We start from the raw sequence: 14,794 nt of genomic DNA on the forward strand, positions 1-14,794 counted from the left end.
AGGTTAGTCCATAAGAGGGTCATTTAGGAGTCTGGCGACAGCGGGGAAGAAGCTGTTTTTGAGTCGGTTCGTGCGTGTTCTCAGACTTCTGTATCTCCTGCCCGATGGAAGAAGTTGGAAGAGTGAGTAAGCCGGGTGGGAGGGGTCTTTGATTATGCTGCCCGCTTTCCCCAGGCAGCGGGAGGTGTAGATGGAGTCAGTGGATGGGAGGCAGGTTTGTGTGATGGACTGGGCGGTGTTCAGGACTCTCTGAAGTTTCTTGCGGTCCTGGGCCGAGCAGTTGCCATACCAGGCTGTGGTGCAGCCAGATAGGATGCTTTCTATGGTGCATCTGTAAAAGTTGGTAAGAGTCAATGTGGACATGCCGAATTTCCTTAGTTTCCTGAGGAAGTAAAGGCGCTGCTGGGCTTTCTTGGTGGTAGTGCTCCTGTGAAGCTTCGCAACCTTAAAGGTGCTGTTTAAATGCAAAGGATTTGTTGCCTTGTGAGCGCAGGGTTGCACAACACTGAAAAATATTCCATTCAATATCTCGAACAGAAATGCCGAATTATTTATCCTTTAGTTTCCATTTTCACTTGTCTGAGTTTCGTAATCCCAGTCACGCTCTTACTCTGCCCCGCACTCTTGCACCTGAACTATACTGCAGTCTGGGATCTGCTTTGGGTGTGAATGCTCCAGCTGCTGAGAGTGGGTCTGCCCTGAAGTCACAGCCCTCGCCTTCAGCAGAAACCTTTTCTTTGGGAATCATCCGACACGGAGAGAGGACAATCAGTCCATTGAGCTATGCCATTCATCCCACTTCCCTGCTCCCTCCCCACAGTCCTGCAAATATTTCCTGATCAAGTATTTATTCAATTTCAATTTTGTAATTTACTACTGAATCTGCATCCCTCCACCCATTCTTTCTTGCACTGGTTATAACACTGGCTGCTTAAAAAGTGCCTCTTCATCTCTCCTCCTTGGTTCTGAATCAGTTACTCACCTTCTCCAGCTTGTAATCTGTGGCAAACCTTCATTGATTTTATAGTGACGTTTGACTCGGAATCCTGAAGTTAAATAGTAACTTAATTTCCTCTTTTATTCTGGATAGTCAGAGTCCACTTCAAGATGGCCAAAACCATTTGACCATCAGATGCTCCACTTGGTAATTGTGTGGGTTAATGTGGCAGAGGAGACCGATCATTCAGTCCGAGGAAGATAGTGCAATGATACATATATGGTTTGTTCCTTAATTCTTTTTATTAAATGAAATGAAAATCGCTTATTGTCACAAGTAGGCTTCAAATGAAGTTACTGTGAAAAGCCCCTAGTCACCACATTCCGGCGCCTGTTCGGGGAGGCTGGTACGGGAATTGAACCGTGCTGCTGGCCTGCCTTGAAAGCCAGCTATTTAGCCATGTGCTAAACCAGCCCCTTCAAGTCCTGATTATATATATAGTGATGCACAGAGGAGAATGATAGAATTTACAGTGCAGAAGGAGGCCATTCGGCCCATCGAGTCTGCATGGCCCTAGAAAAGAGCACCCTACTTGAACCCAGGTTCCACCCTATCCCCATAACCCAGTAACCCGACCGAACTAAGGGGCAAGTTAGCGTGGCCAATCCACCTAACCTGCACATCTTTGGACTGTGGGAGGAAACCCACGCAGACACGGGGAGAAGGTGCAAACTCCACACAGACAGTCACCTGAGGCCAGAATTGAACCCGGAACCCTGGAGCTGTGAGGCAGCGGTGCTAACCACCATGCCACCGTGCCGCCCAACAACAGATGTTTGCCCAAATCATTACCAACATCCAGACCAACCTGAAAACATCCACTTAATCCTACAATCAGATTCTTGCAATTACTTGAACCTGCCCTAATGTATGCCTCAATCTGTATACGGAACTGTGTACAATCGTGGGTAAAATATCAAGTATGTTGTTACATACAGTGTTGTATGGAAGACTGGTGCAGTGCTGTATACAATATTGTGTAAATACCAACTACAGTGCTGTACACAATTTAGTGTTGAATACCAATCACCGAGCTGTGTATACAATATTGCACAGTAAGAAGTCTTACAACACCAGGTTAAAGCCCAACAGGTTTGTTTCAAATCACTAGCTTTCGGAGCACTGCTCCTTCCTCCGAATGCTAGTGTTTGTAACAAACCTGTTGGACTTTAACCTGGTGTTGTAAGACTTCTTTTAAAAAAAAAAAAAATTTATTCAAATTTTCACAATATATCAACAACAAAATACAGAAAGAAAAGAACCCCCTCCCCGGTTGCTGCCGACCATCTTCTAATGTTCTGCCAGGAAGTCTAGAAACGGTTGCCACCGCACCGATCTCCTTAAGGCGAATTTCACCCTCTCCAATTTAATAAACCCCGCCATATCGCTGATAGGATTCCACGCTTGGGGGCCTCGCATCCTTCCACTGAAGAAGAATCCTTCGCTGGGCTACCAGGGACGCAAAGGCCAGAATACCGGCCTCTTTTGCCTCCTGCACTCCCGGCTCCTCTGCCACCCCAAATATTGCGAGTCCCCAGCCCGGCTTGACCCTGGAACCTACCACCCTCGACACCGTCCTCGCTACACCCTTCCAAAATTCCTCCAGCGCTGGGCAGGCCCAGAACATATGGGTGTGATTTGCTGGGCTCCCTGAGCACCTAACACACCTGTCCTCACCCCCAAAGAACCGGCTTATCCTTGTCCCGGTCATGTGACATTAAATTGTATGAGGTTAAGCCTCGCGCAACAGGAGGAAGAGTTCACCCTCCCCAGGGCATCCACATACCCTCGTCAATCTCCTCACCCAACCCCTCCTCCCACTTACCCTTTAGCTCCTCCACCGAGGCTTCCTCCTCCTCCTGCATCACCTGATACGTTGCCGAGATCCTTCCCTCTCCAACCCACACCCCCGCCAGCACCCTGTCCTGGACCCCGCGTGGTGTCAGCTGTGGGAACTCCACCATCTGCTGCCAAACAAACACCCTTTCCTGCATATATCTGAAGGTATTCCCCGGGGGGAGCCCAAACTTCTCCTCCAGCTCACCCATGCCGCGAACTTCCCATCCACAAACAGGTCCCCCATCCTTCTAATACCTACCCTGTGCCAGCTCAGAAACCCTCCGTCCATCCTCCCCGGGACAAACCGGTGGTTCCCCCGAATCGGGGACCACACCGAGGCCCACACCTCCCCCCTGTGACGTCTCCATTGCCCCCAAAATTTGAGGGTAGCCGCCACCACCGGGCTCGTGGTGTACCTCGTTGGAGGAAGCGGCAGCGGCGCCATCACCAGCGCCTCCAGGCTCGTGCCCACACAGGACGCCATCTCCAGCCTTTTCCATGCCGCCTCATCCCCCTCCATCACCCACTTATGCACCATCGCCACGTTGGCGGCCCAATAATACCTAAAGAGGATAGGCAGCGCCAATCCCCCCTATTCCTGCACCGCTCCAGAAACACCCTTCTCACCCTCGGGATCTGTTGACCCGCCTGAAGAAGGCCTTAGGGATCAGGATGGGGAGGCATTGGAACAGGAACAAAAACCTCGGGAGCACTGTCATTTTAACTGACTGCACCCTACCCGCCAGGGAGAGTGGCAGCACATCCCACCTCTTAAACTCCTCCTCCATTTGCTCCACCAGCCTCGTGAAGTTCAGCTTATGCAGGGCCCCCCAGCTCCTGGCCACCTGGACCCCCAGGTACCTGAAACTCCTCTCCGCCCTTTTTAGTGGGAGCTCACCAATCCCCCTCTCCTGGTCCCCCGGGTGCACTACGAACAACTCGCTCTTCCCCATATTAAGCTTGTACCCGGAGAAATCTCCAAACTCCCTAAGGATCCTCATCACCTCCGGCATTCCCCCCACCGGGACCGCCACATATAGCAGCAAATCATCCGCATAGAGCGACACCCGATGCTCCTCCCCACCCCGCACCAGCCCCCTCCAGTTCCTCGACTCCCTCAATGCCATGGCCAGGGGTTCAATCGCCAGTGCAAAGAGCAGGGGGGGCAGGGGACACCCCTGCCTCGTCCCCCGGTGTAGCCGGAAATACTCTGACCTACTTCTGTTCGTGGCCACACTCGCCACCGGGGCCTCATACAGCAGCCTCACCCACCTGACGAACCCCTCCCCGAACCCGAACCTTTCCAACATTTCCCACTGAAGCCACCCCACGGCACCAGGAAACCCCCCAGGCAGGGGTGCGCTGCCGGTGGGAACAGAGAATCCGAACGGCCGGAGCATTCCTCCCATAATGTTGCATACAACTAGAGTGAGAAATGCCTGATGTTCCCAATGTGGTCCCCCAACCATCATGATCTCCATTTCAGTCTCGTATGGCTTAGCAGTGTAACAATAGAGCGTGCTTGGTTTCTTTGGTACAATCTTATTTGTTTCCATTACATGGCTCAAAACCTGTTTTAATTAATTACTTCCTTAAACTCTTTAATTCTCAAAGTCGTTAAACAGGGGGAACTGGCTATTTGTGTCGAAATGTCACACAGCACTGCATACACGGACATAAAAAGCAAGAGGGTAGCCAGGGAAAGGGTTGGCCCACTGAAGGACAGAGGAGGGTATCTGTGCGAGCCAGAGGAAATGGGCGAGGTACTAAATGAATACTTTGCATCAGTATTCACTAAAGAGAAGGAATTGGTGGATGTTGAGTCTGGCGAAGGGTGTGTAGATAGCCTGGGTCACATTGAGATCCAAAAAGACGATGTTGGGCGTCTTGAAAAATATTCAGGTGGATAAGTCCCCAGGGCCTGATGGGATCTACCCCAGAATACTGAAGGAGGCAAGAGAGGAAATTGCTGAAGCCTTGATAGAAATCTTTGGATCCTCACTGTCTTCAGGTGATGACTCGGAGTACTGGAGAATAGCCAAACCCGAATGAAACACCTGCCCTACCCATCCCTTTCTCAACCTTACCTGATCCGCCACCCTCAGGTGCGTCTCCTAAAGCATGGCCACATCCGCCTTCAGCCCCTTCAGGTACGTGAACACCCTGGCCCGCTTGACCGGCCCATTCAGTCTCCTTACATTCCAGGTTATCAGCTGGATCAGGGCTCACCCCTCTCCCCCACCGACTAGCCATATCCCTTCCTAGGCCAGCCACGTACCCGCGCCCCCCGCACGGCCCGTTCCCCACAGTGGCAGACCCCCGCCCCGACCTCCTCTACCAACTCCAGCTCCCCCTTGGCCATTCCAGCAGCAACCCGGTCCCTCCCCCCCCCCCCGCCCCAGCTAGGTCCCCCCCTTGCTGCATTGCTCCCCCCATTGCACTCCCCTAAGTCAGCTGACTCCTGCTGACCCATGAGTCACTCCCGCCGCTCCATCGACCCCCCCCCCCCCAGTGTGGAACTTCCCCTCCCCCCCGTCCACCAGCGGGATCTCACCCATTACACTCCCAGCATGGGAGAAAAAGCCTGCACTTCCCAGCTCCGGCCCCGTCCCTTCAGCCCTAAACGTGGGAAAAAAGCCCGCGCTTTCCACTCGCCCGGCCCCGCCTCCCCGGCGCAGCACCCTTTCCAGGCCCGGTCCCACTACCCCTAACTCAGGCCTCCCCCCCCGCGGGGCCCCATCTCCCCTACTGACCATCAACCCCCCAAGCAGTTTACCTATCCCACCCCCGAGCCCGCTCGGCGGATCTAATTAAAACAATGCCTAATCAACCCCCGAAAAACAAAGAACCCCCCCTCGAAACACAATCCAACAATCCCCAACCATCTCTCCACCGCGACCCCACATCCCCGACCTATAGTCTGAGTCCAGTTTTTTGGCCTGAACAAAGGCCACGCCTCCTCCGGGGACTCGAAATAGTGGTGTCGATCCTGATAGGTGACCCACAGACGCGCCGGCTGCAGCATACCGAGCTTCACCCCCTTCCTGTGCAGCACTGCCTTCGCCCGGTTGTAACCGGCCCTCTTCTTCGCCACCTCCGCGCTCCAATCCTGGTAGATCCAGACCTCCGCGTTCTCCCACCTGCTGCTCCGCTCCTTGGCCCACCTTAACACACACTCTCAATCAGCAAACCGGTGGAACCGCACCAGCACCGCCCGCGGCGGCTCGCTGGGCTTGGGCCCCCTCGCCAGCACTCGGTGGGCCCCCTCCAGCTCCAAGGGCCCCTGAAAGGCCCCCGCTCCCATCAGCGAGTTCAGCCCGGTGACCACATAGGCCCCCACGTCCGATCGCTCCAGCCCCTCCGGGAGACCCAGGCTCCGCAGGTTCTTCCGCCTCGACCGGTTCTCCATCTCCTCGAACCTCGCTTGCCATTTCTTGTGGAGCGCCTCGTGCGCCTCCATCTTCACCGCCAGGCCCAGGATCTCGTCCTCGTTCTCCGAGACCTTCTGCCGGACCTCCCGGATCGCTGCCCCTTGGGCCGCCTGGGTCTCCAGCAGCTTATCGATTGAAGCCTATATCGGCTCCAGCAGCTCTGCTTTCAGTTCCTTAAAACAGCGCTGGAGACGCTCCTGCTGCTCTTGCGCCCACTGCCTCCACGCTGCCTGGTCTCCGCCCACCGCCATCTTGGTCCTCCTCCCTCGCACCATTCTTTGCTTCAATACCACTTTTTTAAATCGCCCCACTCCTGGTCCAATCCATACACTATCGGGGGAATGTTGCTGTCCCCTTCCCACACCGGGAAACGTCGAACAAGCGCCGTTACGGGCCCTAAAAAGAGCTCAAAAGTCTGTTTTTAGCGGGAGCTGCCGAACGTGCGACTTAGCTCCGCATAGCCGCAACCGGAAGTCGTCCGTTGTAAGACTTCTTACTGGGCCCACCCCAGTCCAACACCGGCATCTCCACCTCAATATTGTGTAGCAAGCATAGAGCTGTATGTACAGTGTTGCATGGAATGTAAGTACAGTGCTATATACAATGTAGTGTGGAGTATCAAGTACAGTGCAATAGACAGCATTGTATGTAATGCCAGGTTTAGTGCTATAGATAATGTTGTATAGAATACCAAGAACAGTTGTACATAAAATGGCGGATTCTCCGGTTCACCCCGCCGCGTGATTCTTGGCGACACGCCGTTCACTGGCTGCGGGATTCTCTACTCCCGCTGCTTGCCAATGGGATTTCCCACTGAAGCCACCCCACGTCACCAGGAAACCCCCAGGCATGGGTGCGCTGCCGGTGGGAACAGAGAATCCGAACGGCCAGAGCATTCCTCCCATAATGTTGCATACAACTAGAGTGAGAAATGCCTGATGTTCCCAATGTGGTCCCCCAACCATCATCATCTCCATTTCAGTCTAGTATGGCTTAGCAGTGTAACAATAGAGCGTGCTTGGTTTCTTTGGTATGAGCTTATTTGTTTCCATTACATGGCTCAAAACCTGTTTTAATTAATTACTTCCTTAAACTCTTTAATTCTCAAAGTCGGTAAACAGGGGGAACTGGCTATTTGTGTCGAAATGTCACACAGCACTGCATACACGGACATAAAAAGCAAGAGGGTAGCCAGGGAAAGGGTTTGCCCACTGAAGGACAGAGGAGGGAATCTGTGCGGAGCCAGAGGAAATGGGCGAGGTACTAAATGAATACTTTGCATCAGTATTCACCAAAGAGAAGGAATTGGTGGATGTTGAGTCTGGCGAAGGGTGTGTTGATAGCCTGGGTCACATTGAGATCCAAAAAGACGATGTTGGGTGTTGTGAAACATATTCAGGTGGATAAGTCCCCAGGGCCTGATGGGATCTACCCCAGAATACTGAAGGAGGCAAGAGAGGAAATTGCTGAAGCCTTGATGGAAATCTTTGGATCCTCACTGTCTTCAGGTGATGTCCCGGAGTACTGGAGAATAGCCAATGTTGTTCCTTTGTTTAAGAAGGGTAGCAAGGATAATCCAGGGAACTACAGGCCAGTGAGCCTTACGTCAGTGGTAGGAAAATTACTGGAGAGAATTCTTCGAGACAGGATCTACTCCAATTTGGAAGCAAGGAATCATATTAGCGCGAGGCAGCACGGTTTTGTGAAAGGGAAGTCGTGTCTCACTAACTTGATCGAGTTTTTCGAGGAGGTCACAAAGATGATTGATGCAGGTAGGGCAGTGGATGTTGTCTATATGGACTTCAGTAAGGCCTTTGACAAGATCCCTCATGGCAGACTGGTACAAAAGGTGAAGTCACATGGGATCAGAGGTGAGCTGGCAAGATGGATACAGAACTGGCTAGGTCATAGAAGGCAGAGAGTAGCAATGGAAAGGTGCTTTTCTGATTGGAGGGCTGTGACTAGTGGTGTTCCGCAGGGATCAGTGCTGGGACCTTTGCTGTTCGTAGTATACATAAATGATTTGGAGGAAAATGTAACTGGTCTGATTAGTAAGTTTGCAGACGACACAAAGGTTGGTGGAATTGCGGATAGCGATGAGGACTGTCAGAGGATACAGCAGGATTTAGATTGTTTGGAGACTTGGGCGGCGAGATGGCAGATGGAGTTTAATCCGGACAAATGTGAGGTAATGCATTTTGGAAGGTCTAATACAGGTAGGGAATATACAGTGAATGGAAGAACCCTCAAGAGTATTGACAGTCAGAGAGATCTTGGTGTACAGGTCCACAGGTCACTGAAAGGGACAACACAGATGGAGAAGGTAGTCAAGAAGGCATACGGCATGCTCGCCTTCATTGGCCGGGGCATTGAGTATAAGAATTGGCAAGTCATGTTGCAGCTGTGTACAACCTTAGTTAGGCCACATTTGGAGTATAGTGTTCAATTCTGGTTGCCACACTACCAGAAGGATGTGGAGGCTTTAGAGAGGGTGCAGAACGTTGCCTGGTATGGAGGGCTTAGCTATGAGAAGCGGTTGAATAAACTCGGTTTGTTCTCACTGGAACGAAGAAGGTTGAGGGGCGACCTGATAGAGGTCTACAAAATTATGAGGGGCATAGACAGAGTGGATAGTCAGAGACTTTTTCCCAGGGTAGAGGGGTCAATTACTAGGGGGTATAGGTTTAAGATACGAGGGGCAAGGTTTAGAGTAGATGTACGAGGCAAGTTTTTTACACAGAGGGTAGTGGGTGCCTGGAACTCGCTGCCGGAGGAGGTGGTGGAAGCAGGGACGATAGTGACATTTAAGGGGCATCTTGACAAATACATGAATAAGATGGGAATAGAGGGATACGGACCCAGGAAGTGGAGAGGATTTTAGTTTAGTCGGGCAGCATGGTCGGCACGGGCTTGGAGGGCCGAAGGGCCTGTTCCTGTGCTGTACTTTTCTTTGTTCTTTGTTCTATACTGCACTGTGTTTACTGTACAACATTGCATACAGCATTGTCTATGTCAGAATTATTGCAAGGAATACACGGATGTACTCTCTGATCAATCTTTATTGATTTGAGCACAAGGAGAACAGCTCATTGGAATTCACGGCAGTGTTCTGTCTGAGTCCAGCGAAGCAGAAACACTTATAGCTTTTTCAACCAATAGAATTACAGTTGCAGTCTAATCCTTCATTTGCTTGTCAACACACCAATAATATCACAGTTGAACTTTCATTTTAAACCAATGAAAGGACAGTAATTGTAGCCAATATATAACAGGGCAAACGGACCAATAAAAAAAAGAGCATTTCCAATCCTTCGTTTGCATACTTCTCTCCCCACCTGCCCTTGGATGTTCCTGTACTTTACTGTAGGTTACCTCCATCATTCTGTCTCTGCAGACCCACATCCTTCACTAAGAATTCCACATCTGCACTAAATTGTACGCAACCCTGTACTTGGTATTTTACACAAGATTGTGTACAGCACTGTACAAGATTGAACTGCGTGCAGTGTAAAGGCTGGAGCTGAACACAAAATGAAAGGTGCGGCCAGTTCTGTTAGCAGCGTGACTCAGACCAGGCGTTGTCAAACTCGGGGGCATCGCGGGCGGGTGTCGGGAGGGTCGCGGAGCTGTCCATCGCGGCGCTCCCGATCGCGCAAATCTGCGTGCAACAGCCGCAGCAGCCGGCTGTTAATAACGCCAGCGGCAGGCGGCCTTCAAAATGGCCGTGAACATGTAAAAAGAATGCGGCCGCACTGCGCGCATAGTTTTGCGCATGCACGCCGATTCTCTGGCACGCATGCGCAGTGTGGCCGCTTTTTTTTTTAAACGGTCGCAGCTTTTTGTTTTACAAGTTTGGGGGGGGGTTTTATTCATTTAATTTATTCATTTTATTTTTATTTTTTCATTTATTTTATTCATTTTTTTTTACAAGTTCGGGGAGGGTTTATTTGATGAGATTTTACAGGAAACAAATGCAGAACTTTGGACAGAGGGAGACTCCATACTTTCCGACACCGGATTGAATGGGTGAGCATAATTCTGTTTCGCGCCTTTGGCCAGGGAAGAGTTAAAGAAAGTAATTAACCTCCGCAGCACTGGAGAAATCTTATTCAAACATTTATTGCATGAAAGGATCATGGATCACCGGGTTACTGGATTGTAAACCAATCGCATGGAATTCAACCGATGCCATATAAAGGGACGGCAAAGTTTAAGTGTCTTGTAAACATTATTTGGACCTGGAGATTAGATTAGAGCCTTTAACTGATTGCAAATGTGTTCTTCAAAAAAATGTATTTACTCACCCTTCACATCATTTATGGCGAGAGGGGAATTAGTGGGATGTGGAATATTGATGGTGATGGCTCTCGTAATACAGAGGGCCAATTCAATAATAACCATATTAGCGTGATCAAAATGAGACAAATCAGTGATGGAAATTCTCCTGTACAAGATTTCAACAAAGTTTTTCAACAAAGGCTGAACCTAATTAGCGAGCTGAGGGGATTCGACGCATTAGTGTTTTAGCCGGATATAAATTGCTAAAGTAAACATCATTACCTTTTTATAATTATGCATACTATTGCATTTGTAAGTGTGTGCGAGCGGTTTTTCAGCTTTGGGAATGTTTAGCTGTCAACACGCTGCAGCTAGCATTCAATGATTTCCCTTTTCACAGAATTTCCTATGAATTACAGATTTATGTGGAATGTCGGAAGTTTGTGAACTGGTTTTGGCTTCACTACGGATTGCCAAGGGCTCAATCCGCTCAGTAAATATTCTCCATTTCGGCTCAAAAGTTGAAAAAGGTTTCCCATTTCTGGAGTGAGTCAGCCACCAGCTCTTTTCTGCCTCGGATCAAAGTCAAGGGGAAACTTGTTGGATATACAACCTATCGCTCATGCATCTCTAGCCTTTGACTTCTCTGCCGCATTCTATCTTGTTCCTCATTAATCTGTTGGCAAAACTGTTGGCACTGACCCTCCGACCGTTCTCTGTTCCGGGTAAGGTTGCTACTACAACTGCTCCTGGTACCTACGACTGAGCTGTGTTGGAATCCAGACTGTGTTCGATTTCAACTCATTCCTCCTCAGGACCTCAGCACTGTGGAACTAGTCTGGTATCACCCAATCTCTCCTCGGTTATAACCGCCGTCCTGGTTCCTTCACCCACGGTGACATTCTGCATTACGGACTTTGGTTCATTGGCTGGGATTCTCCGAGCCTCCGTGCCGAAATCGCGCTCGCCGCGGGGGCGGAGAATTGGGCGTCAGTCCTGCGATCGTGTCCGACGCCGGGACACGAACCTCTGGCGACGGGAGGATCACCGCAGCCGGGCGCGCGCGGTCGACGCGGCGCCGATCGGGGCCCGTTGAAAGAGGCTGCCACGGCGATTCACCGCGATCGACCGTCTGAGTTCCTGCTGACGTGGTTCCCGTATGGTTCCACCCGGCTGGAGCTCGGCGTCGCGGCTGCGGTGGCCGTCCTGGTTGGGGGTGGGGGGGGGGGGGGGGGGGAGGGGGGGGGGGGTGGGGGGGGGGGGGGGGGAGAACCAGTCTCCGGGGGGGGGGGGGGTTCCATGATGGCCAGGCCCGCGATCGGGGGCCTCCGATCACCGATCAGAGGGCTTGCGCGATCTGGGGGGCCTACCTACCTTCGCGCTGGCCTGCTGTGTGGCTCCGCCATGTTGCCACGCACATGCACGGACCCGCGGCCGGAGGTGCAGGGCCTTGTATCGGCAGCAGGAGCCGATGCCCTGCGATCCCTCTTAAAACCAGAGAATCACTCCGGAATTTTTGAAAAATGTCCGGAGTGATTCGCGCCCGTTTTCTGGCGGGCCTGGGGATATAGCCCCATTATCGGAGAATCAAAGAAACTCCGAAATGTAGGATCTTTAGTCTTTAGCCTATCCACATCTCAGGAAAGATACCGAAAGGGTTTAGAGATATACTGCACACTCTGAGCTGGATTCTAGTTCCTGCGGCTAAGTGCTGACGCCAACGGAGGATGCGTGGAGTTCCACGACGCAAAGATCGGCGGCACACCCGCACCGATTTCGCTACCGGTGAGGGGCTGGCATCGGCGCCGCGCGAACCACCCACAGAACACGCGGAAAACAGTGAGAGAATCGGCGGGACCGTGCTGGCCAAGCGCAGGGCCGCCTGGCTGCAGCCGCACCTACGCCTACACCCCCCACACACGCACCGATCGCGCCCGGAAAGATGGTGCCTGTTGTGCTGGACCGATCGCGTACCTGTTCACCCCGACCCCACAGCCCACCTTCTGGCCACCCCCACTATTCACTGCAGCCCATTAATGAGATGCGAACGCGGTAGCCACTGCGCGCGTCGTGATGGCGCTGATTTGGAGGGGGCGGGGCATCACGACCCGGTGCCCGCCGCGATTTCGGCATCGGGCAAAGGAGAATCCCACTCTATATATTTTAAAAATAAATTTAGAATACCCAATTCTTTTTTTCCAATTAAGGGACAATTTAACATGGTCTGCATACTATACACTATAGGCAAGCAATTATTGTCATCTCTCTCCACATAGGTGATGATAGAAATGACACCACCTTTATTCAATCTCCATTCGCTATATTCAGATCCACGAACTGAACCATTTTTGTATGTTTGCTCTGTTGAACCACTTTATTTTAAACTAAGGCTCCATATTTTACAGCTCAATGGAGGCCCAGGATAATTCTCTGGGGACGTGGGTTCAAATCCCACCTCGGCAACTTGTGGAATTTACGTTGCATTGATAAATCTGCAATTAAAGCTACTCTCGCTGATGGTGACCGTGGCAACAATCATTGATTGCTGCACATCTGGTTCTCTGTTGCCCCTTCAGGGAAGGAAATCTGCCATCCTTACCTGGTCTGGCCTACATGTGTCTCCAGACCCACAGCAATGCGTATGACTTTTAACTGCCCGTCTCTGAAATGGCCGAGTGAGACACTCAGTTCAAGGGCAGTTCGGGATGGGGAACGAATGTTGGCCAGTGATCATAGAATTTACAGCGCAGAAGGAGGCTATTTGGCCCATCGGGTCTGCATTGGCCCTTGGAAAGAGCACCCTACCCAAGCTCACATTCCCACCCCCACCCTATCCCTATAACCCAGCAACTTCACCCAACCCAACCCAACCTTTTTGGACACTAAGGGCAATTTATCATGGCCAATCCACCTAACCTGCACATCTTTAGACTGTGGGAGGAAACCGGAGCACCCGGAGGAAACCCACGCACACACGGGGAGAAAGTGCAAACTCCGCACAGACAGTGACCCAAGCCGGGAATCGAACCCGGGACCCTGGAGCTGTGAAGCAACTGTGCTAACCACTGTGCCCCCCTCCTGAATCCCATGAAAGAAATGAAGAAAACTTAAATCAGCTACAGCCTACGCTTGCAGATGACGATGAGGGAGAATCTATTCTCTCAGAGGGTAGCGAATCTGTGGAATTCTAGACTGTGGAGACTGGGGGATTTAATATGTTCAAGTCTGAGGTAGGCTGATTATTAATCAGTAAGGGAACTGGGGATAAGGCGGAAAAGTTGAGTTGAGAATTATAATTTCAGATTAGTCACGAACCCATTGAATGGCGCAGAAGACTTGATGGGCTGAATGGATCTGCTCCGACATCTCGTGGTCTTACTCTGACCTTAGGCAGCGATCCTACAATTCCACAGCCAACTACCTACATTTTGGCACCTATAATCACCAAGGCTTTCAGACAGGGGCAGTAGAATGAAGGGAAGCTCCCAGACGTTTGTAAGATCATTGTGTTTCTGATGTCTACTCTCCCCACCTTGCCCCTCCCCGCTTAGTCTGCTGCTGTCAAATTATCTTGGTGACAATAGCCATATTTTCCTTTCGGTAGCTGGAGTTCCTTGCTCAAAGTTAGACGCAAGAACATTTCGACATTTACAGTAGGTCCCAATGGAGCCATCAGTGCAAATGGAACAACTTGCGATATAGTTCAGAGCTTCCGGGAAGTGTTGGGCAATTGTCATTTCGATACAAAGTCTGAAAGAACGGGAAATACATTGCTCAGATAATGAGGGATGTCTGAGGTTCAATTCCCCTGGTATATAGTTACTGATGGCTGATATTGGTGTTGTTCATACCTGCAGCCGTTACAATCCCAAGGATTCTGCAAATGTGCTCCAGCACTGCCCAAAATCTCGCAGCAGCCATTCGGGTCGATATCTTACCAGTTGTCCCAGCAATCTCTTAAAATCAAACAGATAAATCAATCTTCAAGTGGCTATAGTTACAAGTCAGGCGGTAATTCATAAGAATCCCACTCACTTTGAAAGCAGATATCCTTCCCAAGATTTGATTGTGACTTAGCCCTCTGCCTCTCCTCGCACACACTGTGTGTTTTGCCAACAAGGAGACTTCAGGGGTTTACCCATCAGACCGTGGATTTCACCACTCCTAACCAGTTAACACGGCTACAACCTACCCCAAGGTTACAGCAACAATACTTCACTGTTTGTTTTCGAAAATCCAATTTGTTTAA

General features: G+C 51.0%; 1 protein-coding gene across 3 annotated transcripts in view; it reads right to left on the minus strand.

The window, feature by feature from the left end:
- The window catches only part of tmem72 (transmembrane protein 72), a 47,114-nt gene extending 32,360 nt beyond the window's left edge, over positions 1-14,754 (minus strand). Inside the window, exons 1-2 of one of the 3 annotated variants that reach the window (XM_072491712.1) lie at positions 14,738-14,754; positions 14,397-14,501 (exon numbers count right to left, since the gene is read on the minus strand). In XM_072491712.1, the coding sequence (XP_072347813.1) occupies positions 14,397-14,466 (70 nt within the window). In that variant the 5' untranslated portion in view covers positions 14,467-14,501; positions 14,738-14,754. Of the gene's footprint in view, positions 1-14,396; positions 14,557-14,580; positions 14,717-14,737 lie in introns of those variants that run through there. The other 2 variants (XM_072491711.1, XM_072491710.1) reach the window with 2 other exon arrangements.
- Between the last annotated feature and the right edge of the window lie 40 nt (positions 14,755-14,794).

The sequence above is a fragment of the Scyliorhinus torazame genome, chromosome 28 (assembly GCF_047496885.1).
Source record: "Scyliorhinus torazame isolate Kashiwa2021f chromosome 28, sScyTor2.1, whole genome shotgun sequence".
NCBI lineage: Eukaryota > Metazoa > Chordata > Chondrichthyes > Carcharhiniformes > Scyliorhinidae > Scyliorhinus > Scyliorhinus torazame.